The sequence below is a fragment of the Tripterygium wilfordii genome, chromosome 13 (assembly GCF_013401445.1).
Source record: "Tripterygium wilfordii isolate XIE 37 chromosome 13, ASM1340144v1, whole genome shotgun sequence".
In the NCBI taxonomy this organism is placed as follows: Eukaryota; Viridiplantae; Streptophyta; class Magnoliopsida; order Celastrales; family Celastraceae; genus Tripterygium; species Tripterygium wilfordii.
Window position 1 is genome coordinate 5,933,943 of NC_052244.1, and position 24,462 is coordinate 5,958,404.

The 24,462-nt window shown below is 37.8% G+C and overlaps 2 protein-coding genes across 2 annotated transcripts; both read right to left on the reverse strand.

Moving 5' to 3' along the window:
* Positions 1-242: 242 nt before the first annotated feature.
* LOC120012486 lies at positions 243-886 on the reverse strand. Its single transcript, XM_038863908.1, has 2 exons — positions 711-886; positions 243-624 (listed from the first exon to the last, which is right to left on the reverse strand). The coding sequence occupies exons 1-2, from the start codon at positions 884-886 to the stop codon at positions 243-245; spliced, it is 558 nt and encodes a 185-aa protein (XP_038719836.1).
* A 6,942-nt stretch (positions 887-7,828) lies between these two features.
* Positions 7,829-10,565, reverse strand: LOC120012487 (cation/H(+) antiporter 15-like). Its single transcript, XM_038863909.1, has 3 exons — positions 10,344-10,565; positions 9,210-10,205; positions 7,829-9,139 (listed from the first exon to the last, which is right to left on the reverse strand). The coding sequence occupies exons 1-3, from the start codon at positions 10,563-10,565 to the stop codon at positions 7,844-7,846; spliced, it is 2,514 nt and encodes an 837-aa protein (XP_038719837.1). The 3' UTR covers positions 7,829-7,843.
* Between the last annotated feature and the right edge of the window lie 13,897 nt (positions 10,566-24,462).

The following is a 24,462-nucleotide window of genomic DNA, read 5'->3' on the forward strand; positions in this document are numbered from 1 at the left end:
GGTGGTAACGCAGTAGGAGTCTAAAATAGAGAGTTATATACATGAAGGAGAGCCTGCAATTCTTCAGATTGTTGTTTAGTCATATTAAAGCTCTATTCTGTAGACAACAACTCTTGTGAATATAAAAGAATTCCCATACTAGAACCACAGAAGTCCTTCTCCAATTGATTCAAAGAAATTGCTTGAATAGGCACTGACAACCTTGGTTCACTTTAAATATGATAGATTTGTCCCACATTGAACTACATTGTAAAAAGTTGGAAATCCCACAATACAGGACTAATTGTTGATAACCACTGCACTCCTAGAATAACATCATAACCATCCGGAGGTAGGACAAACAGATTGGTTGTACAATTATAATTGCCAATACCAAGAGGTGAAGCCACACAACATCCCATTCCTCTTACTTTTCCCCCATCAGCTATAGAAACTTCAAACTCTTTAGTCTTAGCAAACTGCCATCCCAATTTCTTAATCAATATGGAATCCACAAAATTGAGTGTGCTTCCAGAGTCAATAAGTATAAGGACAGGATGATCCCTAGTCAATCCATTGACCTTCATTGTCTTACTGGTTTGATCCACAGATATGTCATAAAAAGCACATGCACTTAACTCCAATCTATGATATTCTATAGTAGAATCAATTGTAGGTTCCTCCTCTTCTACAATTCATCATCAAAGTTAACTTCTAACAACAAAACCTACTTCTTGGCACATTTATGTCCCCTTATAAACTTTTCATCACAGTAGAAACATAATCCTTTCAACTTCTTCTCCTGAACCTCCTCAGTTATAATTCTTTTACTAGGAAATTCAGTAGTAGGTGACTGCTTGGTAGTTATATCAGTATGTTTCAAAGATTGTTGTCCTATACCAAGCATAGGCATAATAGACTTTGTTGCCACAGATACAAGTTTAAGAGTTCCAATCTTAAAATGATATAGCTTAGCATCTAATTGCACAGCAATAGCTATTGTTGAACAGTTTCTGGTTTCATAAGCTTGACATCATACCTCAATTCAGGCTTAAGTCCTCCTAGGAAACAACTTTTCAAAAATAAAGGACTAACACCAGTTGTTCTGTTTGCTAATTTTTCTAAATTCGACCACAGATTCTTTAAGACTTTCAGGTTGTTTAAGTTTGAACAAAGATTCAGCACAATCTTCAAATTCAGAGGAACCAAATTCCTTACAAAAGGCTCTTATAAAATCCTCCCACCTAGGTGTATTTTGTAGGTAGTCCATCCATCTAAACCATTGTGGGACTTCATTATCTAAATGAAAGAAACAACAACTACCTTATGATGTTCTTGAGTTCCATAAAAGGAGAAGTATTGTTCAGCCTTGTGAATCCACATCAGAGGATCGTCTCCATCATAGAATTTTGGATAATCAACACGTTGCCAATTAGATCTTTGTGATCCACGCTGATATGAATTCTCAGTCTTACGAACATTTTGATTCTGACCTAACTAAAAATGATCATTTTCTTCCACCACAACTGGTTCAGGCTCATTCAGTCTTGGCAATTCATGACGCAACAATTCCAAACTGGCCAATTGTGATTCGATTGAATTTGTGATCACCGTCATTTGCTTCACAAAAGCAACTAAGAGATTCTCCATACTCGCTTCAAGATTTGCAACACGACTATCCGCGGCGACAGCTCGAGTATTGCACGGCATGCACAGGAAGGGAAATAACAATCTTCGATACCAATTAATATGATGTTACCTTCAACCTTAACCTAATGCTTATCAATGGAGTACCTTCGTAGAGAAACTACAGCAAACAGAGATGAGAAATTTTTGTAATTCATTCAATATCAATCTAAAACCGGTCCCGCTAGCTGTACATAGAATATATGTACATAAGTGTACATAGACATGGCAATCTTTTTTTAAAAAAATACCTAGATAAAAGTGTAAAATTAAGCTATCTCTTCCTCTGACAAAGCCAAATTCGAATTCAAAAACAAAAGGTAAAGCAAAACAAAAAAGAGGAATCATTACCTCATCCACCTAAACCCTCATTCTCTCTCTACTCTCTCCCCCTCTCTTCCCTCAAGCTCTTCCTTTCATTTCGTTTTCACCTATGGAGGAGGATTATTGGAGATCGGCGACAACTCTGTGAGATTATTGAAGATGGCGAGAGATTGTGATGCTTTCTTCCTCGAATCGTACTTCATAAGAAAGCCCAGCAAGTTCTAGAACGTGTAAGTCTTTATAAATGATTTGGTCTAACAAAAGTAGGTACAAATAATATTTTTTGAGAGTTTCATTGCAGAATAATTGGTGAAATCTTCAATTTAATAGTGTTTCATGCATTTTTTGACATTATATTTGAATATTATCATTACATATTTGCTACCCTTTATTACACTTTTGGGAAAATCATTAAAATGATATTGTGTGTAAATAAATAGAGATTGCAAGCATTTGAACTATCATTACACATTCTGACAATTTTATTACATATTTTTTCTTTTCAGGATGGTAAAAACTAGAGCAGTGAAAGTGATAGACAAATCCAAGACAGTTCCCTCTTCGTCGAAATAAAAAAAAAAAAAAAGAGAGCATAAGAGCATAAGAGTCATGCCAATTTGTATGGGCTAAATATATTAGGGATAATATCCCTAATTAGGAGTCTTAATTTTAAGAGAAGATATAGAAGAAATTTTCAAGTGATGTATAATTACGTTATTGATGTATAATGTCTTATTATATTTTAGTGATGGATAATTACGTTGTTGACTAATTTATTACGCATAAAGACTCGGGAAATACGCTTTTTAGTAACGAGGGCTATTACGCAACAAGTCTTGTTAGTAATTACGCTTTCTATGTTTATAATTACGCATAGGGTGTTTATAGTTATGTTCTTATCGAATGCTATTATGAAATTTCAGTTTGTTAATTATGAAATTCTAGTTTGTTAATTTCAGCTTATTGTGAAATTTAAGTTTGTTAATTACGTTGGGGGTGTTTATAATTACACATTAACTATCAGATTTTGCATTGTGCGTCTATCTTATTAGAATGTCAAGAAACATACTCATAGACAAAACAAACAGTGGTAATTAAAAAGTGACAAGCAATAGTTTTATTTTATGATACCCAGATATTGCATAATAGTGGGACTTCTGAAAATAAAATAATTTTCAACAATCAAATATATAAGTATTGATCACAAATACACTAAATTCAAATGCTATTAAGTTGGGGGTGTTTATAATTACGCCGTCTATCTTTATAATTATGTCCATATGACTTGTAATATTCGAACATGTCATCTACACATTCAAACAAAATCCCATTCGTCAGCATAGTAGATTCAATAAACTCTACATGTTTCTATGTAATTCCCACATCGTCCACCCCTTCTTCAAATCGACTGTACCTACTACCTCCATATTTTCACTGCAAAAAGAATAGATGAATATATCAGATATTATGTGATGCGGAGCAATGTAATTATGCATATTATAATAATATGAACAATGTAATTAGTCATATGAACAATGCAATTAAAAGTGGAACTACAGAATAATATAATACACATTATTCAGCCTCTTATTACGTTGTTTCAGCCTCTTATTACATTATTTCACCCTCTTATTACTTTATTTAAGCCTTTTGTTACGTTGTTCAAAACCCAAACAAGATGTGGACCCCATCTCCAACACTAAGACAAGCAAGACTCCAGCTTATGTACTGGAACTTTCAATGCGTTTCCTTTTATACTGAAAAGTGTGGCGTTTATAATTCAATGGAAATAAGATCCAGATCTTCTACTCGATTTGCTCTCTCTATCTCTCTATAGATCCAGATAATCTTTTCAATAACTCGATCTTCCTCTCTCTTAAAAGAACAAGCAAAGTTTGACCGTTACAGTTAAACGAAAAATAAGATCTAGATATTCTTCTCGATTTGCTCTCTCTCTGTAGCTCTAGATCTTGTTCTCGATATCTCGATCTTCCTTTCTCTTCATGAGAATGACATGGTGGGTGACGACCTCAATCAAGAGTTTGTAGTTAGAAACAAAAAGAGGAGGAGAGGATAAACATAAGGAGATACGGAGGAGAGAGGGAGAGGAGAGAGAATGTTGATGAAAGAGAATATTGGGGGAACAAATGCAATAATGACAAAGAAGATAAGAAGAGGAAATAAGAGAGATAAGATTCAGACTATTCCAATTTTTTTTAAAAAAATCTATGTGGCATGATGACTTGTCATGCCACATAGTCTATATACAATTATGTATAATAAGTCTATGTACAGATACCATTTTCCATCTAAAACTCATGCTTACAGTTAGGGATGACAATTTATGTCCGACCCGATCCGATCTGCCCCGCCTTGAGATGATTTTCCCCGGTCTGAGACATGTGCGGGGCTAGGACGGGGCAAAGAATCTCAACCCGTATGCGGGGCGGGGACGGATATGCCTCCCAACCCACCCGACCCCGCCCAGCACTCTGCCCCGCTATACATGTATGTATATATACACCCCACATGCGTAAGATAGTTTTTATTTTTAGATCTCCTTCTAATAGTAATGGTTATTTTAATTTAATATATTGAATTATTGTGTTTCTACAATCAAAAAACATCAAGTAGCTTAGTTGGTATGAGAATTAGTCATATAGTTGAGAGGTCTCAAGTTCTATTCTTGATAAAAACATTTTAAAAAATTTATATGCAGAGATTTCCATGTGGGGCGGAGACCCGTGGGTTATAACGGATGTTAATTTTGCCCCAACGAGCGGGGCGGGTGCAGGGCACACCCGTGGACGTGTGGGGCGAGGGCGGGGCAGCTATGATCCGCCCCTGCCCCACCCCGTTTCCATCCCTACTTACAGTCTTAAAGCTATTTAAAGGCTATTAACCGCCTTAGGCTAACAGACTGATTTTAATCCACGTCATACAATTTTGTTAGACTTAACAGAATTATTAATTGCTAACAACAGAAAATGATTTCTATAAAACCAGTTCACAACAATGAGTGGCTATATTCTCTTGCTAGGGACCTAATCTAACCTAATTTTGATGATTCAGTAAACTTGGCTTTGATTTCTCTTGATTTCTATCTATTGTTGATTGTTTATGGGTGTGCTTAATGCTTTTGGATGTTTGGCCAACATTCAATTGATTCGTTGCTTAGATTGAGACCGGAAGGAGATATCTAGGATTTGCCTCTTACCATAGACATCATAGGTTGTATGAACCATAGGAATATAGGGGTATGACCTATGCAATCGCTACACGGTTAATTCACAAATCTTAATGGGTATTTGTCTCTTAAACCCAATTGTTAGGAATAACAGGGGTTAGGGATATATAGAGACACTTTTGGTGTAACCAGGAATGGAGCATCAGATAGGATAGGGAAACCGATTGTCAACAATGAGGTATATTTAGGAGATGAAGGAGCCAAGTGAGTTGAATCAGATAAGGGACGGTGAAATTAGGTACCCTAGTACTTTTCATTCTTGAGTTCAACTTGTTCTTGCTTACTCACTTAATTTAGTTGTTAATCACTTTTTAATAATTGCTTTAGTTTACAACAAGCCCAATCCAAACCAATTCGCTTCTCCACTTTAGTATAATTGTAGTTTTGATTGATATTGAATTAAATTATCAAAATCTCTGTGGGACGATACTTTACTCTCTCTTTATTACAGGCGGGAAGATAAGGATTCTCAAGTTGTATTCATCCCAGCTTGAATAGGAGGGTTGGGTTGTGTAAGCAACAAGTAAAAGATTCGTGTTTGTCTATAGATTTTGGTGCATTGAAATGAGGGCTTTTAATCAATTTTGAGTAGTAATCTATACAGCAGGATATCTAAGATATGCGTACATCATGTTTGTCTTCAACCCTACCTACTGCAAGAGCCTTGTTCTCAGGAATGGGTTACAATATCTAAACTCCTTAAAACCTATTGTTGTCAGAGACTATGTAAGCTGTCACTGACTTGTAGAGATGCAATGTTACCTTTTGCCCAGGAAAGTTTTCACTTCTCAATATTTAAGATCCTATGCGGGAATATTTGATTCAGAACGTCTGCAAATTGAAAGATATCAATAATATATCATTTCTGTCCTTTGAACAGTTGACATCTAATGTATGTTTAGAAAACTATGATAATGGTTCTTTGAAAGTACGAGTTTTTTTTCGTACAGGACCTCTGATGGATTTTAAATACCACAGTAGGACTCTTGATTTTTTTACCAAAATGGTATTTGACGCTGTTCAGAACAGCGTCATCAACTATGACACTATTAACAACAGCATCATTAACCTTAAAATTTTATCAAACGCAATGACGCTATATATAACAGCGTCATTCTTTTTTTAAAATAATAATTACAATTTTTAGGAAAAATCATGTTCTTCACTTCACCAAGATGAACTCGCCAACAGGAATCATCGCAAAATCGGTTTTGGTGATTAACATCTCACTTCGCGTCACTATACCAGTAGAAAACAATACCTTCAATGCTTCCCCTACCTTCATTTCATTAGACACAATTCAGAAAATGGAAAATGTGATCAGACCCATTAGAACAAACAGAGAAAGTTACCTCCTTTTTCGTTGCTGTATACGCTTGCTTTCCTTCTCTAATTGAGATATATAATCTTAGGAGATAATTACCTTAACTGCAACGATCACAACTTGCTTTCCTTCTCTAGAAGGAAACCTAGATCCAGGGTTCTTGCTGGTCCACTTCTTCGTTGTTGGTTCAAAGTAGTGGTTTTTGCATCCACTTGGGAACAATGGGAAGTAAAGCCCTGCCCTTTCCTCTGCATCTTCTTGCCTCAAATTCTCAAAAGACAACAAACCCTTTCAAATCAGGCTACACAACAAAGTCAGATCTGGTGAACATCGAGTTTTTCTTTTCTGTTTCAATTAGACTTTTATTTTAATAATTTTATAAATTAAAGACGCAATTTGAAAGAGCGTCTTTAGACAAAAAAATGTTACAATTCATAATGATGTTGTTTCAAACAGCGTCATTAGTGTTTTTTTGATATCCCTTCAATGACGCTGTTTGAAACAACGTTATTAGTGTAAAAAAAATTTAATGACACTGTTGCAAACAGTGTCAAATACCATTTTGGTAAAAAAAAAATTAAGAGAGTCTTATTGTAGTATTTAAAATCCGTCAGAGATCCTTACGGAAAAAAACTTGAAAGTACATTATGATAGATATGGGCCTATTGTTGGAATGTAAATAGTGTATATACTCCAATATATATATATATATATATATATATATATATATTGGAGTATATACACTATTTACATTCCAACAATAGGTATATTTCTTCTACTTTTACTTTTGTGGCTTCTGTAAGAACTAAGTTCAATGGTAAATATCGAAATAAGTGTATCTACAGTTGCATGAGTTTGTTTTCATGATTAAACCAATTTAATGGTTTATTCATACGTAAATATGTTCTTTTTTCATTTAGAATACACATGTTCAAGGAAGCCAACTACCTTTGGCAAAACAAACATAGAGTGCATGGTTACTTGGAAAAAAAGAAAGATATATATGCGGAAGAAACTAGAAAATATGTAAGGCTCCTTCATCAAGTCATACATACATAACTTACCATCTCCATATAGCAGTAAAACTAAAAAATGAAAAGAAAAAGAAAAGTATCAAATCTACATGGTTGCTGAGACAAAAGAGTCCTAGTTTATGTTGGTCAATTGAAATGCTTGTTGATTAACATTTGTACAGAGTGAAAGAAGAGGCATTCAGATTGTTTAGTCATTGAGTTTGTTTCTATATTTGAATGCAGAACAAATCCTGCTGCTAGTTTCTGGTGTTATGGGCTATACACAGCTTGACCCCTTGGTGCTGGTGAACGCCTGTTCATCAGCTGTATGGTACCATATTGCTCATCTAGCTGACCTGGACTGTCAGGTGTTCCTATCATCTCTTGTTGCCCTACCCCAACATACTGTTGCACTACTAGCACTGAAACTGTTGCAGCAAAGTCTGACGATGCTAGCAGATCACCAATTGCGCCAAGCTCTGGGCACTCACTCCAGTCTGTGAGGCCAGCTGTGAGCGGTGATATCATCCCTTGCCCTCTCCCTACTATGAATAAGTCATGGACATTGTCCATTGATCTTATTGACGCCACTGTTTCCTCACCATTGTTTACCACTTTCTCAACGTAACAAATTGACTCGTCGCTTGCATTTTTCATTCTAAAATCGTTAATGAACTCCTCATCGAACAGCTTCTCTCTCTCATTTTCTGTTTCCACTGTTAATATTCTGGGATCAGTAGGGTCGCCACTTGGTTGTTGTGCTGGCTCAGCTGCATCTTCTCCTGGAAGGAATCGCATCACGGTCAAGCTGATCCCTGGATGCTCAGACATTCTCCACGCATATGATAATGCCTCCCGGTCATCTGGTCCACCAAAGAACAGTACTGCTAGATGGTGAGATACCTGATTTGCAGCCAAGCGAGTAGACCCACTTAGACCTCTGTCCACAAGGATCCCAACCGAGCAAGGTGCATTTGCTAATACATTCTGGTTCACCAATCGAAATGCTGGATTTGTGGCTTCCATACCACCGTCAACTGTTTGTTGTTTGTGGAAAGGGATGATGATGAAGGCAACTCTTTTGTCCTCTGCTAAGTTACAGATATCTTCGTGCATGGTGGAGTATGGAGAAATTGCTGTGAGTGGCTGAACAGAAACACAGCCTGAGTGCTGCTCGTAATTCTCAAAAGCATTGATTATATGGTCAGACTGAGCCTGTGTTCGATTGAGAGCTGGACGTCCAGATTTTCGCATGTTGTGGACTATAAGCATGGCAGATGCCCTGCCAGTAAGTTCAACTAAGTGAAGGACATACACACATATGGGAGATTTTCTAGTCGCGTGGGAGGCTTCGAGCAGATTGATAATTGTTGGGACATTTCGTGGGGTGTGGATGCATACCAACGCTCTTAACTCTGCATCTGGCTTAGACCTCTGAATCGTTCGTCGTTTGTAGGGTATGAATCTCTTTGCTGGCCTGTAAATTGCAGTTACAATTGGCATGATAATGCCAGTCATAGTCACGGCTACAATCACCATGATCGCAAACGATTCATCGTCTAGGACCTGCAAGGCATTAGATTAATTAGTATCTTATCTTGTGCAATGTATTAGGAAAGAGAGACTATTTGAATACCTTCTGATCTTTGCCCACATTAAGGATAATCATCTCGACAAGGCCCTTCGTGTTCATGAGCAAACCAAGAGTAATTCCTTCGCGTACTGTCATCTGGTAAAGGACTGCAACAATGAGAGTGCCGATAACCTTTCCAGCACAAGCAAGAGATATGACTAGAAATAGAGTTCCCCATGTGGAAGTTCCCTTAATAGAGGCAACATCAGTTTTAAGCCCACTCATGGCAAAGAAAAGAGGGAGCAGAAGTCCTGAAACAAAGTCCTCTAGTTTCTCTATGAGAGTAACTCCAAGAGGTCCATTTGGAATTACCAGACCAAACACGAAAGCTCCGAAAACAGAATGCGTCCCAATAGCATCTGTAACAAAGCCTGAGATCATAACCCCTGTGAGAATGAGACATATATAGAAATCACTGAAGGTTTCCCCCTCTGGTGTTCTCCGAATCATCCATGACACAGCCGGTCTAACAACGAAAACACAGAAGGCAACAAATCCTGCACTAGAAAGTACCACCCAGAGGGAAGCCAAGGTAGTGGTTTCATTCTCAGCCATAGCGATGGCTATGGCCAAGAGAATCCAAGCACAAATATCATTAACAAGAGCTGACGACAGGGCAATTTTGCCTAGCTCTGTGTTGACAAGTTTGAGCTCTGCGAGGATCCGTGCGAGCACAGGGAATGCAGTTACGGAGAGAGCTACACCTAGGAAAAGAATGAAGGTGCCTTGTGTCATGACTTGGGATTCCTTGTGCATTAGGACAGAGAAGCCGGCACCAATAATAAAAGGCAAGATCATGCCAGAAAGAGCAATTGCCATCGCCTTTTTACCTGTCCGTCTGATTACAGAAATGTCCATCTCCACTCCTACCAGAAAGAGGAAATAAAGCAGACCCACATTGGCCATTGTTTCAAGCACCATTACACTTCTCAGGGGGAACACTGTGCTTGCAAAAGAATCAAATCGCCCAAGCACCGATGGACCTAATAGCACACCACCCTACAACATTGCACAGATGAGATTTTTATCATCTCAGTGCACAATTTTATAGCATTATATATATCTAATCAATATATATATATATATATATAGCATGCGCATGCACTCACAGATTGACCGGAAATGGAGAAAACTTACCAGGATCTCGGAGATGACACGAGGCTGTCGAAAGGGTTTGAGGACGAAAACAAGAATGCGAGTTGTAACAACAACCAGAGTCAATTGCAAAATGAAGAGAGGAAGAGAGTAATCTAAAGGATTATCACCCTGCCATACTCCGTTTGTTGTAATCATGGTAGGTGCATAACACACTATTGTGCTTTCTGTGCCGTTTGAAGCTCTATATGATTCATTCTCCATTTTTATTTATTCTCAACTCAGCAATAGTTTTTGATGTATACAGCTACTGATCTTATGCCATTGCTGCCATTGACACTACCTCCTCATGATCATCATTTGCCTACAAGCAACAGTCTGGAACTGAAGTAAATATCGATCGAGATTCGAGACGAGATTAAACGGATCGTAAAGGAAGAAGAAGACAGAATTTTGTATGTCTGATTGAATTAGTTGGAAATGAAGAGATAATGGTGGAAGAGGGAAGATAGGAGTATTTTGGTGGTTGCCCGCCCATTTGGGTGCACTTCTCCTATGCGGTTTAAAGCGAACTGAGATGAATTCTATTTTAAGAAAGTTTCTGCCACGTAGAAGCAACTTAATCAACCTTATATTGGAAACATTTTTTCAAGGTTTATATTAGTATGTCTTATGCTTGTTTCCATTATTTATAGAATCTATCAATAAAAAACATCAATTGCAATCTCTAAGGTCTCAAACACTTGATTTCCAACTTCCGAGAGATTCAGAAGAACTTATGTCAATGCTTCGATCGACCGAAATTATCGATGCTTATTGATTCGATCCCTACATCCAATGTTCTTAATGTGTTTTAATACTTAGCTAACGTATTTTATCATGTTTTAACTTAACTATACACTTACACGTGTTTTCATTGGTTTTATGGGAAATGGATCTACTGCAAGTTGATGGAGTTAGAACAACATCTGTCCAAATAGCCTAATATAGTGCCCGGACAGAAGAACAAATTGCAGCTTAGCAGGGAGGTGTCCTTACATCTGTTCAACTCAGTGAAGGCCAAAGATCGACAGAAGCAGTTCAGAAAATAAGTTGCTTGGACACCTCTTTGGGCTGTCTGGAGACCTCTTCACGACCAACACTTCCAGAATAGATTTTTCAAGGACTTTTTGGGTAAATCTCAATTATAACCAATAGGGGACGATTTTATAAGGGCGGTTTAGTATGTTTAGTCAGTGAAAGAAGACTAAAACCCTTATTGAAAGATTTGTCTAAAACTTTAACATTCTTGCCTCTTTTTAGTTTTAGGTTTTCTCTTTTTCTCTCTAGAATTCTTGGTGTAATCTCTTAATTTTAGTGTAAACTCTAGTTTTAATCAATAAAATTAGATGTTTTTCATCAAGATTATGAGTGGCTAGTTCGTAAAATCTATGGTCATAAGTGGAGTGGGAGCTATCCCACCCTTTTATTGGGTGGAATTCGGGACGACCCCTATTTATGTAATATTATTATGCGTGATTGTGAAAGAATAAATTGATAAATTTTTGAATCATTATTAATTAAAATAAAATAAATTTAAATTTAGAAGAATTATAGAACCTAGATTGTCTCACATGACACAAGATAAAAATTAATTAGAAATTAAAAATTAAAAATTAAAAATTAAAAATTAAAAATTAATTCAAATATTCTATTACCTTATATTTTTGAAAAAATACATTCCAATGAAACCATTCACCAATCATTCATTTGCATTTTCTAACTTTATATAAGTGAAATAAAAAATTAAAAGTCAAACACTACTTCCAGACTTCCAGTCATCCTTTATTTAAATTGCAAGTCTACGTAAATATTTAGTTGAATGTCGATGACATCCTCAGCTCGAATCTAGTTCTTATACAAACAATGGATTAAGTAAACTTTTGGTCACTGAAATATATCTAAAATTTCATTTTGCCCATCTAAAGATCAAACTTTCCAAGTCAGTCATTCAAAAATATTTTTTGTTCCACCTTCGTCACTCGGATAGATTTTGGGTATCTAGGATAGTTGATAAGCTCATATATTCTCTTATTTTAGTACTCTCTAAACTTGGTTTTGTTGAAGGATTGGCTTCAAAAATGACTAAATACCTTGTTTTTCTCATTTTCAATTTTCTTGAGCACTTGGATGGTTTTTAATGGAAAACAGTCGATTTTGAATATTTTGAAGAACCGTCAATTGGAGAATGAAGTTAAGACCTTGATGAATGTTGGAGAATATTTTGAGAATTTTTGGTGAATACAATTAACCCAGAATTTGAACACAAGTCGACCTTAAATGTGATTTATGCATAACTACGCTCTCTATGAAGAAGTGGGTCTAGAAGATTCCACAGAATATTTCTAGAGACTTATGAGATAGCCCTGGAAAGCTAAGACATCAAGCTTCAACTTAAATATTTTTGGAGATTTTTTTGAAAGGCATAACATGGGAAAAACGTTCGAGACATCCAACAGTCCAGTTTTCTAATCAAAGAAGAAGTCAACCTCTTCCCTTTTTGTTGGGTTTATTGTTTTGGAAACCAAGGTTAATGTGAGGTTTCCTGGAAATTTTAGAATTTATTTTAGAGGAATTTTAGGGTTTGAAAGAGGTTATTTAAGAAGGACTTCATAAATTCTCACACAGGTTCAGACACTCGGATACTCAGTCGACTTTTCTAGGGTGTTCTCCAACCTTTCTTGTGGTTTTCATTCATAATTATGTGTAACTAAATGCTTTTTTTTACAAATAGTTATGAAGTCTTAATATGATTCTCTAGTTTGTTTATTGCCCTTATCTTTCATTGTTCTTTTGATGTTTGATTTCTAATCACCATGCTATATACTTGTTTGATTGCTTGGATGATTGGTCACCAACTAAGTTCTCAATTAAGTAATTTGATGCAAGCTCACGTAGATACCATATGGGGTTTGCGATCAACCTCTTGTGATAAGGAATTGGGAATTCCTAGGGTAGATACCATACTCCTAGGGTTTACATGGCATGTTAATGAATTATTGAACTTAAAGACATCTTGCATGTTCATATTTGAGTTAGATATCATAACCAAATTGCATGTTAAGATAAACGAATTAGCCTAGATACCATAGGTAATGCATGTCTTAGTGGATTCTCCAATAACATCGATTGAGTGGATTAAAGGTGAGGTAATCAACAACTAGAGATATTATTAAGATGGATTCATTGTCCTAGTGTTTTCATAAATTTGCTTTTATAACCCAAAATCAACAAGTTCTTGTTTTCTTTACTTCGTTACTTTAATTTCATTACTTGCTATCTACAATCAGTCATCTCTCAAGAATTGTTTCTTTCGCTAAGTTTAGTATAGTAGTTAATCGTATTGTTTGTCCAATCCTTATGGTTTGACCTCGTTCTTGCATAACCTATTCTATTACGGTCTTGTGCGCTTGCGAGTATTTTAATTTGGGATTTTTGTTTGCTTATTTCAAGCGATCAAAAATTGTTATCAATAATCAACCTACTGAGCTACTGTGTTGACTGTTAAATATAATTATTTTGTTGTTGTGAGGAATATTTCGAGACGGACACATGGCTCAGGCAATTTACTAATTGGAGAAGATCCCTAAAATTACTCTCATAGAGTTATACAAGGAATGAAACTCTTCCACTATAAAAGGAGGTAAAACCTTAAGGTATTTTTTCTTTAAGCTCTAATTGTGATTACTCTAGCTGGTGACTGTCTTGGAAAACTTGAGCGTCGGAGTGCCTATTATGGAACAATGACTGTCAGATCCATTGACAATCTTTGTTTTTAGGATAAAGGCAGCCGTATCACTGAGGAGCAATCAGCCGAACAACCCCTAACAGCATTGAGGAGTGTTCGGCCAACATGGTGATAAGATTTTATTCACTATATTTTGACGATCATAGTTAGAGACGATCCGTTTTCCACGAGCAACCAAGCCGAAAGTGACATGACGACTGTACGATGTAAGTTAGAAGCTAGGGGAAGAAGATCATTGCAACAAGACAATCATATGGATGTTGGAGATGACAACCACCAGAATGATGGCGACAACACGACTCAAGTCGATGAGGTTGCAAAGGGAACACTTCCAACTCAAGACTAGTTTGAGGTGGAAATCTGGCACACAATTAAGTATTTGAAGTCCTTAAGATAAGGGCTCGTCGAAGTTAGGCGAAAGGGCAAGCGCCCCCTGGAGAGCCCGTCCCGTGTAGCTGACGAGCGGGCGCTCGAGATAAGAAGTGGATCTCATTCTAAGCGGGGACACTCACTAGGTAGACATTCGTACACTAGGAGGGAGTATGAAAGGCGAACCCCATAAAGGGTTTAGCGGAGAAAGGAAGATCATGGTGAGGATCGGCATTCCCAATATATTGATAGCAATCCCCGGGAGACCAAACACTGAGATGAGAAGCTAGCTAGGTATAGTGATGAGCCAGATGCTATAAAGGTCGACCTCATCTATGGTACCCAGCAAAGAGCAATGAAGGCTCTCGATGAAATGAATACTTCTCCCTTCACACGGGAGATTATAAAAAGAGAGGTTCCTAGGAGTCTCGTTATGCCAACATTTGAACAATTCAATGGGCAAACTGATTCAATTTCCCACCTGGATCAATTTATGTGGAAAATGATTTTGTGGGAAGAGACGAGTCAATTTTGTGCAAGGTCTTCCCATCTTCCTTGGGGTCGATCGCCTTGCGGTGGTTCCACCAGCTGCCTTCGAGCTCAATTACATCATAGCGTGAAATGGCTAGACAATTCATCAACCGCTTCATTGCCAATAGTCGAGAGCCAAAAACCCTCAGTACCTTACTTTCCATGAAGCGGGATAGTGGAGAAGAGGTCTCCGACTACTTGTCTAGGTACATTGAGGTTTGTGCGGAGGTGGAAGGATGTGATGAGCTGACGACTGTCACATCCTTTAAGATTGGACTGCCAGACGAATGTAAGCTCAAGGAGTCTCTAACTTTGTATGAGACTCCAAGAATGACCGATCTAGACAAGATGGTAGAAGGGTCTCAGGCCGAGCTGAACACTGCAGGTCAAGGAGGAGTTTGACCAATACTATTGAGTTCAACATGTCAATCCGCAAGATCTTCTATGAGGTCAGGGATTAACCGTTCCTAGTCTGTCCTCCAAAAATGTCAGGGGATCCACACCAAAGGGACAAAAAGAGGTATTGCGCCTTCCATAGAGATGTGGGCCACATGACTGGGGAGTGTAATGATATGTGGTAACACCTAGAAGAGCTAGCAAGACAAGGGAAGCTACCAAAGTATCTGAAGAATAATGGAACTGAGAACAGTGAGACTCGAGATAACATCATGATAGCTACTATAGGTAGGGGGCAGGACGATGTTGCTCTAAAAGTGACAATCCTGTGATTACGATTGAAAGGTGGGGGCATATGCCCGAGGACCATGAAGCAAAAAAAAAGAGAAAGATTGGAATAGACATCACATTCTCAGACAAGGATCTGGCCAGAGTGGATACCACCCATAATGATGCCCTTAAGATCACCATAAGGGTATGTGGGTATGTTGTTAAGCGAGTTCTCATTGACCAGGGAAGGGTTGTGAATGTCATATGCTACCTATTGTTTGAGAAATTAGGCCTAACTCAGGCCGATCTCATCCCAAAGACAAGATGCCTATTAGGGTTCAACGGGAGTCACGTTTATCCCATGAGGAGGATCCAATCAAGTGTTTGAGTGGGCCCAGAGACATAGGACACAGAATTCCTGGTGGTGTAGGGGAGAACGGTTAACAATGCCATCCTACGAAGGCCTTGGCTTCATGTTGTGGAAGTTGTGCCCTCAATGTATCACCAAAGTCTCAGGTTATCACATAATGGAGAGGTGCACAAAGTGAAGTATGATAGGCCAGAATGAAAGAGAGAAATGATCCGTTCAACAAACCTGATGAAATTTTATGCTTAAATATTTTAATTCATGTTGTAATAAATGGGGAGTCCTTTTGGTATACTTATCCTCATATTTTCACTCTGCTATGAATAAAGACAAGCTTGGATTCACAATGATGCAATAAAAAAACAACGTTTGATTAAAAATCCAAAGGGTTCCTCACCGAGGCTTGCATAGAACGGCCAAGGCCAACAGTCCAAAAAAGTACATGGGACTTCCCAAGTATCTTGTGTTTGATTAAAACCCCAAGGGGTTCCTCACCGAGGTTTGGACAGAATGGCCAATGCCAACAATCCAACAAACCTTCCCAAGTATCTTGGGTTTGATTAAAAATCCACGGGGTTCCTCACCAAGATTTGGATAGAACACCCAAGGCCAACAGTCCAAAAAAGTCCATGGGACTTCCCAAGTATCTTGGGTTTGATTAAAAAACCCAATGGGTTCTTCACCGAGGTTTGGACAGAACGATCAAGGCCAATAGTCTAAAAAGTCCATAGAACTTCCCAAGTATCTTGGGCTTTGATTAAAAACCCAAGGGGTTCCTCACTGAGGTTTGGATAGAACAGCCAAGGCCAAGAGTCAAAAAAAATCTATGTGACTTCGCAAGTATCTTAGGTTTTATTAAAAATCCAAGAGGTTCTTTACCGAGGTTTTGACAGAATAGCTAAGGCCAACAATCCAAAAAAGTCCATGGGACTTCGCAAGTATCTTGGGTTTCATTAAAAACCTAAGGGGTTCCTCTTCGAGATTTGGATAGAACGGCTAAGGTCAACAGTCCAAAAAAGTCCATCGGACTTCCCTAGTATCTTGGGTTTGATAAAAAAAATTCAAGGGGTTCCTCACCGAGGTTTTGATGGAACGGCCAAGGCCAACAATTCAAAAAAGTCCATGGGACTTCCCAAGTATCTTGGGTTTGATTAAAAACCCAAGGGGTTCCTCACCGAGGTTTGGATAGAACGGCTAAGGCCAACAGTCCAAAAAAGTCCATGGGACTTCCCAAGTATCTTGGGTTTGATAAAAAAATCCAAAGGGTTCCTTACCGAGGCTTGGACAGAATGGCCAAAGCCAACAGTCCAAGAAGTACACGGGATCAGGAAGGCCAAATCCTAAGAAAGGCCAATCAACTAGTCCAAGTCCTCAGAAAGGCCAAGTCTTGAGGAAGGTCAATCAGCTAGGCTAAGTCCTCAACTAGGCTAAGTTTTGAGGAAGGCCAATAAGCTATGCCAAGTCCTCAACTAGGCCCAATCCTAAGATAGGTCAATAAGGTAGGCGAAGTCCTCTAAAAGACCAATCAGCTAGGCCAAATCCTTAGAAAGGCCAAGTCTTGACGAAGGCAAATCAGCTAGGTCAAGTCCTCAGAAAGGTCAATCAGCTAGGCCAAGTTTTCAGCTAGGCCAAATCCTCAGAAAGGCCAATCAAGTAGGCCATGTTCTCAGCTAGGCCAAGTCCTTAGAAAGGCCAAGTCTTGAGGAATGCCAATTAGCTAGTCCAAATCCTCAAGAAGGTCAATTCCTCAGAAAGGCCAATCAGCTAGGCCAAGTCCTCAGAAAGGCCAATCTTGAGGAAGACCAATCAGCTAGGTCAAGTCCTCAGCCAGGCCATATCCTCAACTAGGCTAAGTCCTTAGAAAGGCCAAGTCTTAAGGAAGACCAATCAGTTAGGCCAAGTCCTCAGCTAGACCAAGTCATCAGAAAGGCCAAGTCTTGAAGAAGGCCAATCAGCTAGGGCAAGTCCTCATGACTGCCAAATCCTTAGCAAGGCCAATCAGCTAGGCCTAGCCCTTAGAAAGGCCAATCAGCTAGGTCAAGTCCTCGAATAGGCCACGCGCTCAGATAGGCCAAATGGCCAAAAATAATTAAAAAAAATTTGACAAGCAAAATAAAAATGAAGATGCACTAATCTTCATTAAGCTGATAAAGTTGGCACAAAAATCCAAACTAATACCCCAAATACATGAACAGATAAACTGAAAGGCTAAGCTACGGGGTCGACGCCGTCATCATGAACCTAATCGGGCACAACTAAAGACTGAACCACTCGAGGATCATGAGCAGGGCTCGGTTCCAGGCCACCTTCAGTCAGGCCATCTTAGCCGGTCTCCTCGATGGTCAAAGAGTCATCATCAATATCAATATGAATAGTCCAAGAGTCCAACCTCATAATTTATAGTGAGATGCCCAAAATGAGTCCAATAGGTGTAAGACAACTGCTATATTGGACATCGTGTGTGGCTGAACCTACGGCTGTGGATAGACTCACGGGAATGACACGACTGAACCGAAGGTGGGCAAAAGCTGGGTGAAGGCCGGATTTATGGGAGCTGGCCTGAGTCAATGATGACCCGTATTGGCACAATTGAACTGGTGTGGGGGGCAGTCTCGCACTGGTGAGACTAAATTGAGCAGCGAACAGATAGACAACCTATGCAATGGTAGGCCAGACTGTGCACGGGCTATTTTCGAAAGGTTGCTAGGCCAGGCTAAGTTGCTTGTAGCTCTACTGTACCAGATCGGGTCCTCACCGAACTATCGAAGTACACGCGCGTTGTGCGTGGCCGAACTGCAACGACGCCACTTGGCCAGACTACGAGAGATCCGGATTGAGTGGGACTAAGCTCGGTTATGTCAGGTTTTGCCTAAGTTGTGAAGAAGTGCATCACACATGAAAGACAAGAATATATATAATCAAAGGAGTAAGGTATGACTAAATACTCAAGAAGGAAGTCAAGCACACAAACATGGAATGTAACTAGCCTAGACTGAACAGGCCTTTGGGGGGGCAAATGTGAGGAATATTCCGAGAAGGACACGTGGCTCAGGCAATTTATTGATTGGAAGAAATCCCTAAAATTATTCTGATAGAGTTATACAAGGAATAGAACTCTTCGACTATAGAAGGAGGGAAAGCCTTAAGGTATTTTTTCTTTATGCTCTAATTGTGATTACTCTGGCTAGTGACTGTCTTGAAAGCTAACTTGAGCGTTGGAATGCCTACAATCGAACAAAGACCTTTGGGCCAACTTACAATCTTTGTTTTCAGGATAAGGGCAGTCGCATTACGAAGGAGCAGTCATCCAAACAGGCCCTAACAACATTGAGGAGTGTTTGGTCAACGTGGTGAACAAATTTTATTCACTACAATTGCTTATGTAGATTGATAGCCTGCCTACCAGACAACATGACCACTGACATAAGGGCTTACATAATTGACCAAAACAATCCTGGGTTGGATCTTGCCAGTGAATATACCACCCCAATGGCCCTCTATGGTTTTGCAACACTCTAACCCTGCCTATGCCGCCGAACTTCTTCACCAAGCCTTTCAGGTACACTATTTGCTTCCTTCACAAAATTGAATTAATTCACAAAATTCCAAGAACAACGAACGTTGTGTCCTGTTCAGAAACGACCGTTACTTTCATTTATGGTGCACTCGATTGACCGTCACTTTCATTGATGTGGTCAAAGAGGAGCCCAGAGAAGATAGAGATGTTGAGGAATTTTCTATTTTCTATTTAATTTTGATGTGATTATTTATTATTTAGTTTAAATTTCGAGAATTTTTCCTTCTGATGTCGTCATGCCAGCTAAGCAGAATTAAATGGTGTCATGATGGTCAATGTGACACACCAACGCATTGACTTCCCTAAATACCCATAATCTGCTCGAGTGGTCAAAGTGTAGTAAAATTTTTTTTGAGTGACTAACTTAGAACGTTTGATCTTTGGGTGACCAAAATGAATTCTTGAGTATATTTCTGTTATCAAAAGATTACTTAACCCCCCACAAACAATAAATTGGACCATGTCAAGTGCTATCTTATTTTAAATCAGTACAACATTTTCGCCTCTCGAAACACTAATATTGATAATGGATGTCTAATGTGCATTTATTTTACCACACTTTTGTTCTTAATTACATTGTGTTCTTGGTATTTTTTGATGGAATTGAGTTGATAATATTCAAATTTCTTGTGTTTTTATTGTAGGAGAATTGGAGCGAAGGTATGGAGCAAAGAGGCGGAGAAACAACTTAATCGAGCTAAAAAATGCATTAGATGGCCGCTCCAGCGTTCATAGGTCCTCCGACGAACGCAAAAAGACATTCAAATGCCAGAATGGTTGTTTTTAGGCGCTCCTGGGTGGTCCAGTGCTGGAAAATTACACAATTACACCAGAAATCTATTTTTGGACCGCTCCAGCACTCCCCAATGGAAAAAAATTGTAGATTTATATCTCTTTTTTCTAATTTCTAAACCCTAGTATATAAAAAGGGGCCATGAAATATAGGAACACACTATATTTTTTTGGGTTTTTTGGATAGCGAACTTCCTTCTCTCTAAGCTTTTGCAAGGGTTCAAAGAATCAAGACTTACTTCCCAACTTCAATTCCATCAATTTCAATGGGAATTTCTTCATCTTCTCTATATGTTCTCCTTTTGAATTTTTTTTTGGTTCTTGGATGATGGGTTGTAACTAAACCTTATTGCTAGGGTTTGATGTAGCTTAGCCTGAATATTACAAGTTATTTAATTTTATGAGTGCATGATTTTGGTTCAATAATTCTTGTGTTTAATTTCCATGCTTATAATCTATTGTTTATTTGAATGCTTGATCACCAATTGGGTATGCAATTAGGCTCATCTAGCTAGGACTAAGGAACTGACATAATTCACGTGTCTTAGTAGAACTAAAATTAGAGAAATCAATAGTCGAATGTCGAGAACATGGTTTAGGGGATTGGTTGGTTGTTATAGTCCTTTAGATCGTAATGAGTTATTAGCTTTGGATTAATGACTTTGAACAACCATGATTAGTTCATTGTTTAATGATATTTGTTGGCACCATGAAGGAATGAACCAACATATTTAAGAAAGAATCAACCATTGAATTGGAATGATAAATCATGTGCTTGTTGATTGAATGCTTGTAATGCAATTATTAGGTGAAATCAGTACCCTTGTATTCTTCTCTTCTCAATAGCAAAAATCTAAAATTTATTTCATTGCTTGCTTATTTTCTTTACATCAATCATTCTACTACTTTTTTCTCAATCATACATTATGTTAGGTACAATAATTAGATTAAACTAATGTCGGTATGATCGACCTCGTACTTGTATACACTGTGCTATTCGTAGACTTTTGTGTACTTACGAGAATTATTACATCAGTGTCCTAAGGGCACTTGTTAAGGATTGATTATAGCATATCATAGTATGACATGTGTGATGAATACTCTCTCATCTAATATTTTAAACTTAAAGTATGTAGTACCCGATTTTCGTCCGGCTAAAATACCAAAAAATACAAAAAATGAAAAAAACACAAAAATGCAAAAAAAACACATTTGTTGTACCTATAAGCCCATAAATATTCTCTTTCTTGGATCCTTAAGCCCACAAATACTCATATCTTAGCCCAATTTATACCAACCTATATTCAACATTTGTTGGCCCATTTCATGAAGAACTAATTTGCTTGTGACCACTACCATTTTGACCAATTTCTTGATTATCATTTGAAAGCCCATCACATGATTTGTCAAACCCATTACTATTTCCACCTATACATATATGCACATATATGTATATCTCTCTTGACATCATTCTATGCATCACCATCATTTTAGTGCAAATTGATGTGCAACTCCACTTAAATTCAATGGTGATGATTCCACTTAAATTCAATGGTGGTGACTCCATTTACATTCAATGGTGGTGAATCCACTTACTTAGTGCAAATTGGTTATTCAATGGTGGTGACTCCACTTATTTTGTCATGGTTGGCCATTCAATGGATGGATAGCTCCTAATTTCCTATAAATAGAGAGCTAGGGGAAAGAGGAGGAAAAAAAAAAGAAAACACAAGATAACATTGAGGGAAGGACACAAGACAACATTAAAGGAGAGGAGAAAGAGGCAAAAGGAGAAGAAGAATTAGAGAGTGAGTTCTTGAGTTTTTATTTTCTTTTTTACAACAATTCTCTCACATATTCTTTCTAGAATTTTGTGAGATTAATTGTTGGTTGTGTAAATCTAGCATGAGGAACTAATCTAGGGTAATGATGGATCCACTCGATTGTATCTATATGTGTTCATATGTGTTTGTATATGTTTTGTGTGTATATATATATATGGTGTGACGCCCATTGGTATATGTGTATATATGTACATAAGTTTGTGAGTTTATATTTGTATATGTGTGTAATCATGGTTTGGAGATGAATATGTGTATGATGTTATCATATATGTTTATATGTGTATGTGAGTCTTTAAATATGGGCTTGGTTTGCTATTATGTTTGGATATCCATTTACTCCATTCTTATGTTTCACTGGTTGGGTTTGGTTCGGACTTAAACTAGACTTGACTCCATTTGGATCGAGTTGGACTCTATTTGGGTCGGGATCAAGGAGAGTTTGAGTAATTTTAGGATCTTGTTTGAGTTATTCTTTGTGTTTTATTTTTCATATGTATATTTGGCCCTTATGTTGTGTACATCATTCACATTAACATGTATAACTTAAACATTAATTATTTGGATTTTTTTTATTTATTTATTATAAGTATATGAGTTTAAAATTGAATATAGGTCATTTCAATTAAGGAAATCATAAGTTGATTTCCTTTATTTGGATTATGAACCTTATTTGATTTCACTTATGAATTTGCCATAAGTTGGCAATAAAAGATTAAATCGATAAATGAAACTTTTCCAAATGATCATTTATACCATAAGTTGGTATTGAAAATTAAACCTACCAAAAGTTGGTAGTACATATAATCATTTATACCATAAGTTGGTATTTAAAATCAAACTTACCAAAAGTTGGTAGGGCATTTTATCATTTATACCATAAATTGATGTTTAAAATTAAATCTACCAAAAGTGGGTAGTGTATCTCCAAATAAAAACTATCATAAGTTGATAGTAATATTCCAAACCTTTTTTCAAACACTATCATAAGTTGATAAGTGTTATTTCAAACCCTTTTTCAAAGCTATCATAAGTTGATAGTATTTTTCATACCAACCTTTTTCTCAAAACAATTATATCTTGCAAAGAGCAAGTTTCCATAAGATAGCCATTAGATTAATCCGGGTAACCGTTTTTCAAACGGGAGTTGTGGGGTGCCTAACACCTTCCCCACACTCAATCGATCCCCGTACCCTTTTCTCTGGTTCGCAGGTTTTTACGGTGTCCAATTGCACCTTAAATCAATTGGTGGCGACTCTAAACATTTTTCATCCTCCAACGCCGGTCCGCGTCGTGACCCCGGTTGCGACAACTGGCGACTCTGCTGGGGAACACCAGGTTTTTTAAACCTAAGAGGGTCAAGCCCATATGATTAAACTGATTGGCTACGGTTACTTCTTTTTGTATGATTAATTGTTTGTTTCCTTTATATGGCAGATATGTTGATTTATTTTGTTGTGGTAAAGTATTTGTCATCTCATACATTTACACTCACTGTAGCCTACCAGCTGGGCTCTACCTTTAGTATTAGAGAGGGTTGACCACTATTCTCGTGAGATTTCGTCTCCGCATGGGTAGTGGAAGATATCCTCACCGGATCGACTTCCCTTAAAAGTTAAGGGAGGAGCTTTTGTCCCAATAGTTGGGATTTTAAAAGCAACATGATCTGGGGCCTCGCGGAATAGTTAGATAAACTTACCCAAGCACTTTATAAAACCCTAGATCCATGTCCGAAACCTCCAGAAATTTAGGTTACCCCGTATAATGACATTTTTTTTATTTTTGTGTGATTTATTCATTTGTCGTTGATGTTTTGTTGTACACATTTTTAATTGTAATTTTCATTATTGGTTTCTTTTCCCATGGAATTCACATAGGCACAGTCATTGCAATCTGGTTTGATAATATTGTCAAAACATCTTTCAATTGAAACGGGATGGCGCCAAGAGTTTCCATATATGAAAAAGTGGACATCTATGACGTAAGAGATGAGTTGAGTAGAATGCAATCCAATCATGGAGATAGTTTGAAGGAGGATGTCTTATTACCAAGGGTAATGAAGACAAAATTTAAGAGTCACACATTGCCACATTTGATAAGTTTATGGGCAAGGGTAAGTCCGCATTTGAGTTCGGAGTTCTCAAAAAAGTATGGTCTCATCGGGAGTCTGCTAAGGGTCGATACACCAATGACATTGCTTCAAGCAGCTATTTCATATTGGGATCCGGCAT

Bases quoted from the DNA above. Each gene is read 5' to 3' on its own strand.
- LOC120012486 (XM_038863908.1), bottom strand. From the start codon at position 886: ATGCTTGGTATAGGACAACAATCTTTGAAACATACTGATATAACTACC. The intron at 625-710 runs GTAGGTTTTGTT...AGAATATCATAG, and splicing joins GGACATAAATGTGCCAAGAA to ATTGGAGTTAAGTGCATGTG.
- LOC120012487 (XM_038863909.1), bottom strand. From the start codon at position 10,565: ATGGAGAATGAATCATATAGAGCTTCAAACGGCACAGAAAGCACAATA. The intron at 10,206-10,343 runs GTAAGTTTTCTC...GCAATGTTGTAG, and splicing joins GTGTCATCTCCGAGATCCTG to GGTGGTGTGCTATTAGGTCC. The intron at 9,140-9,209 runs GTATTCAAATAG...AATGCCTTGCAG, and splicing joins ATGTGGGCAAAGATCAGAAG to GTCCTAGACGATGAATCGTT.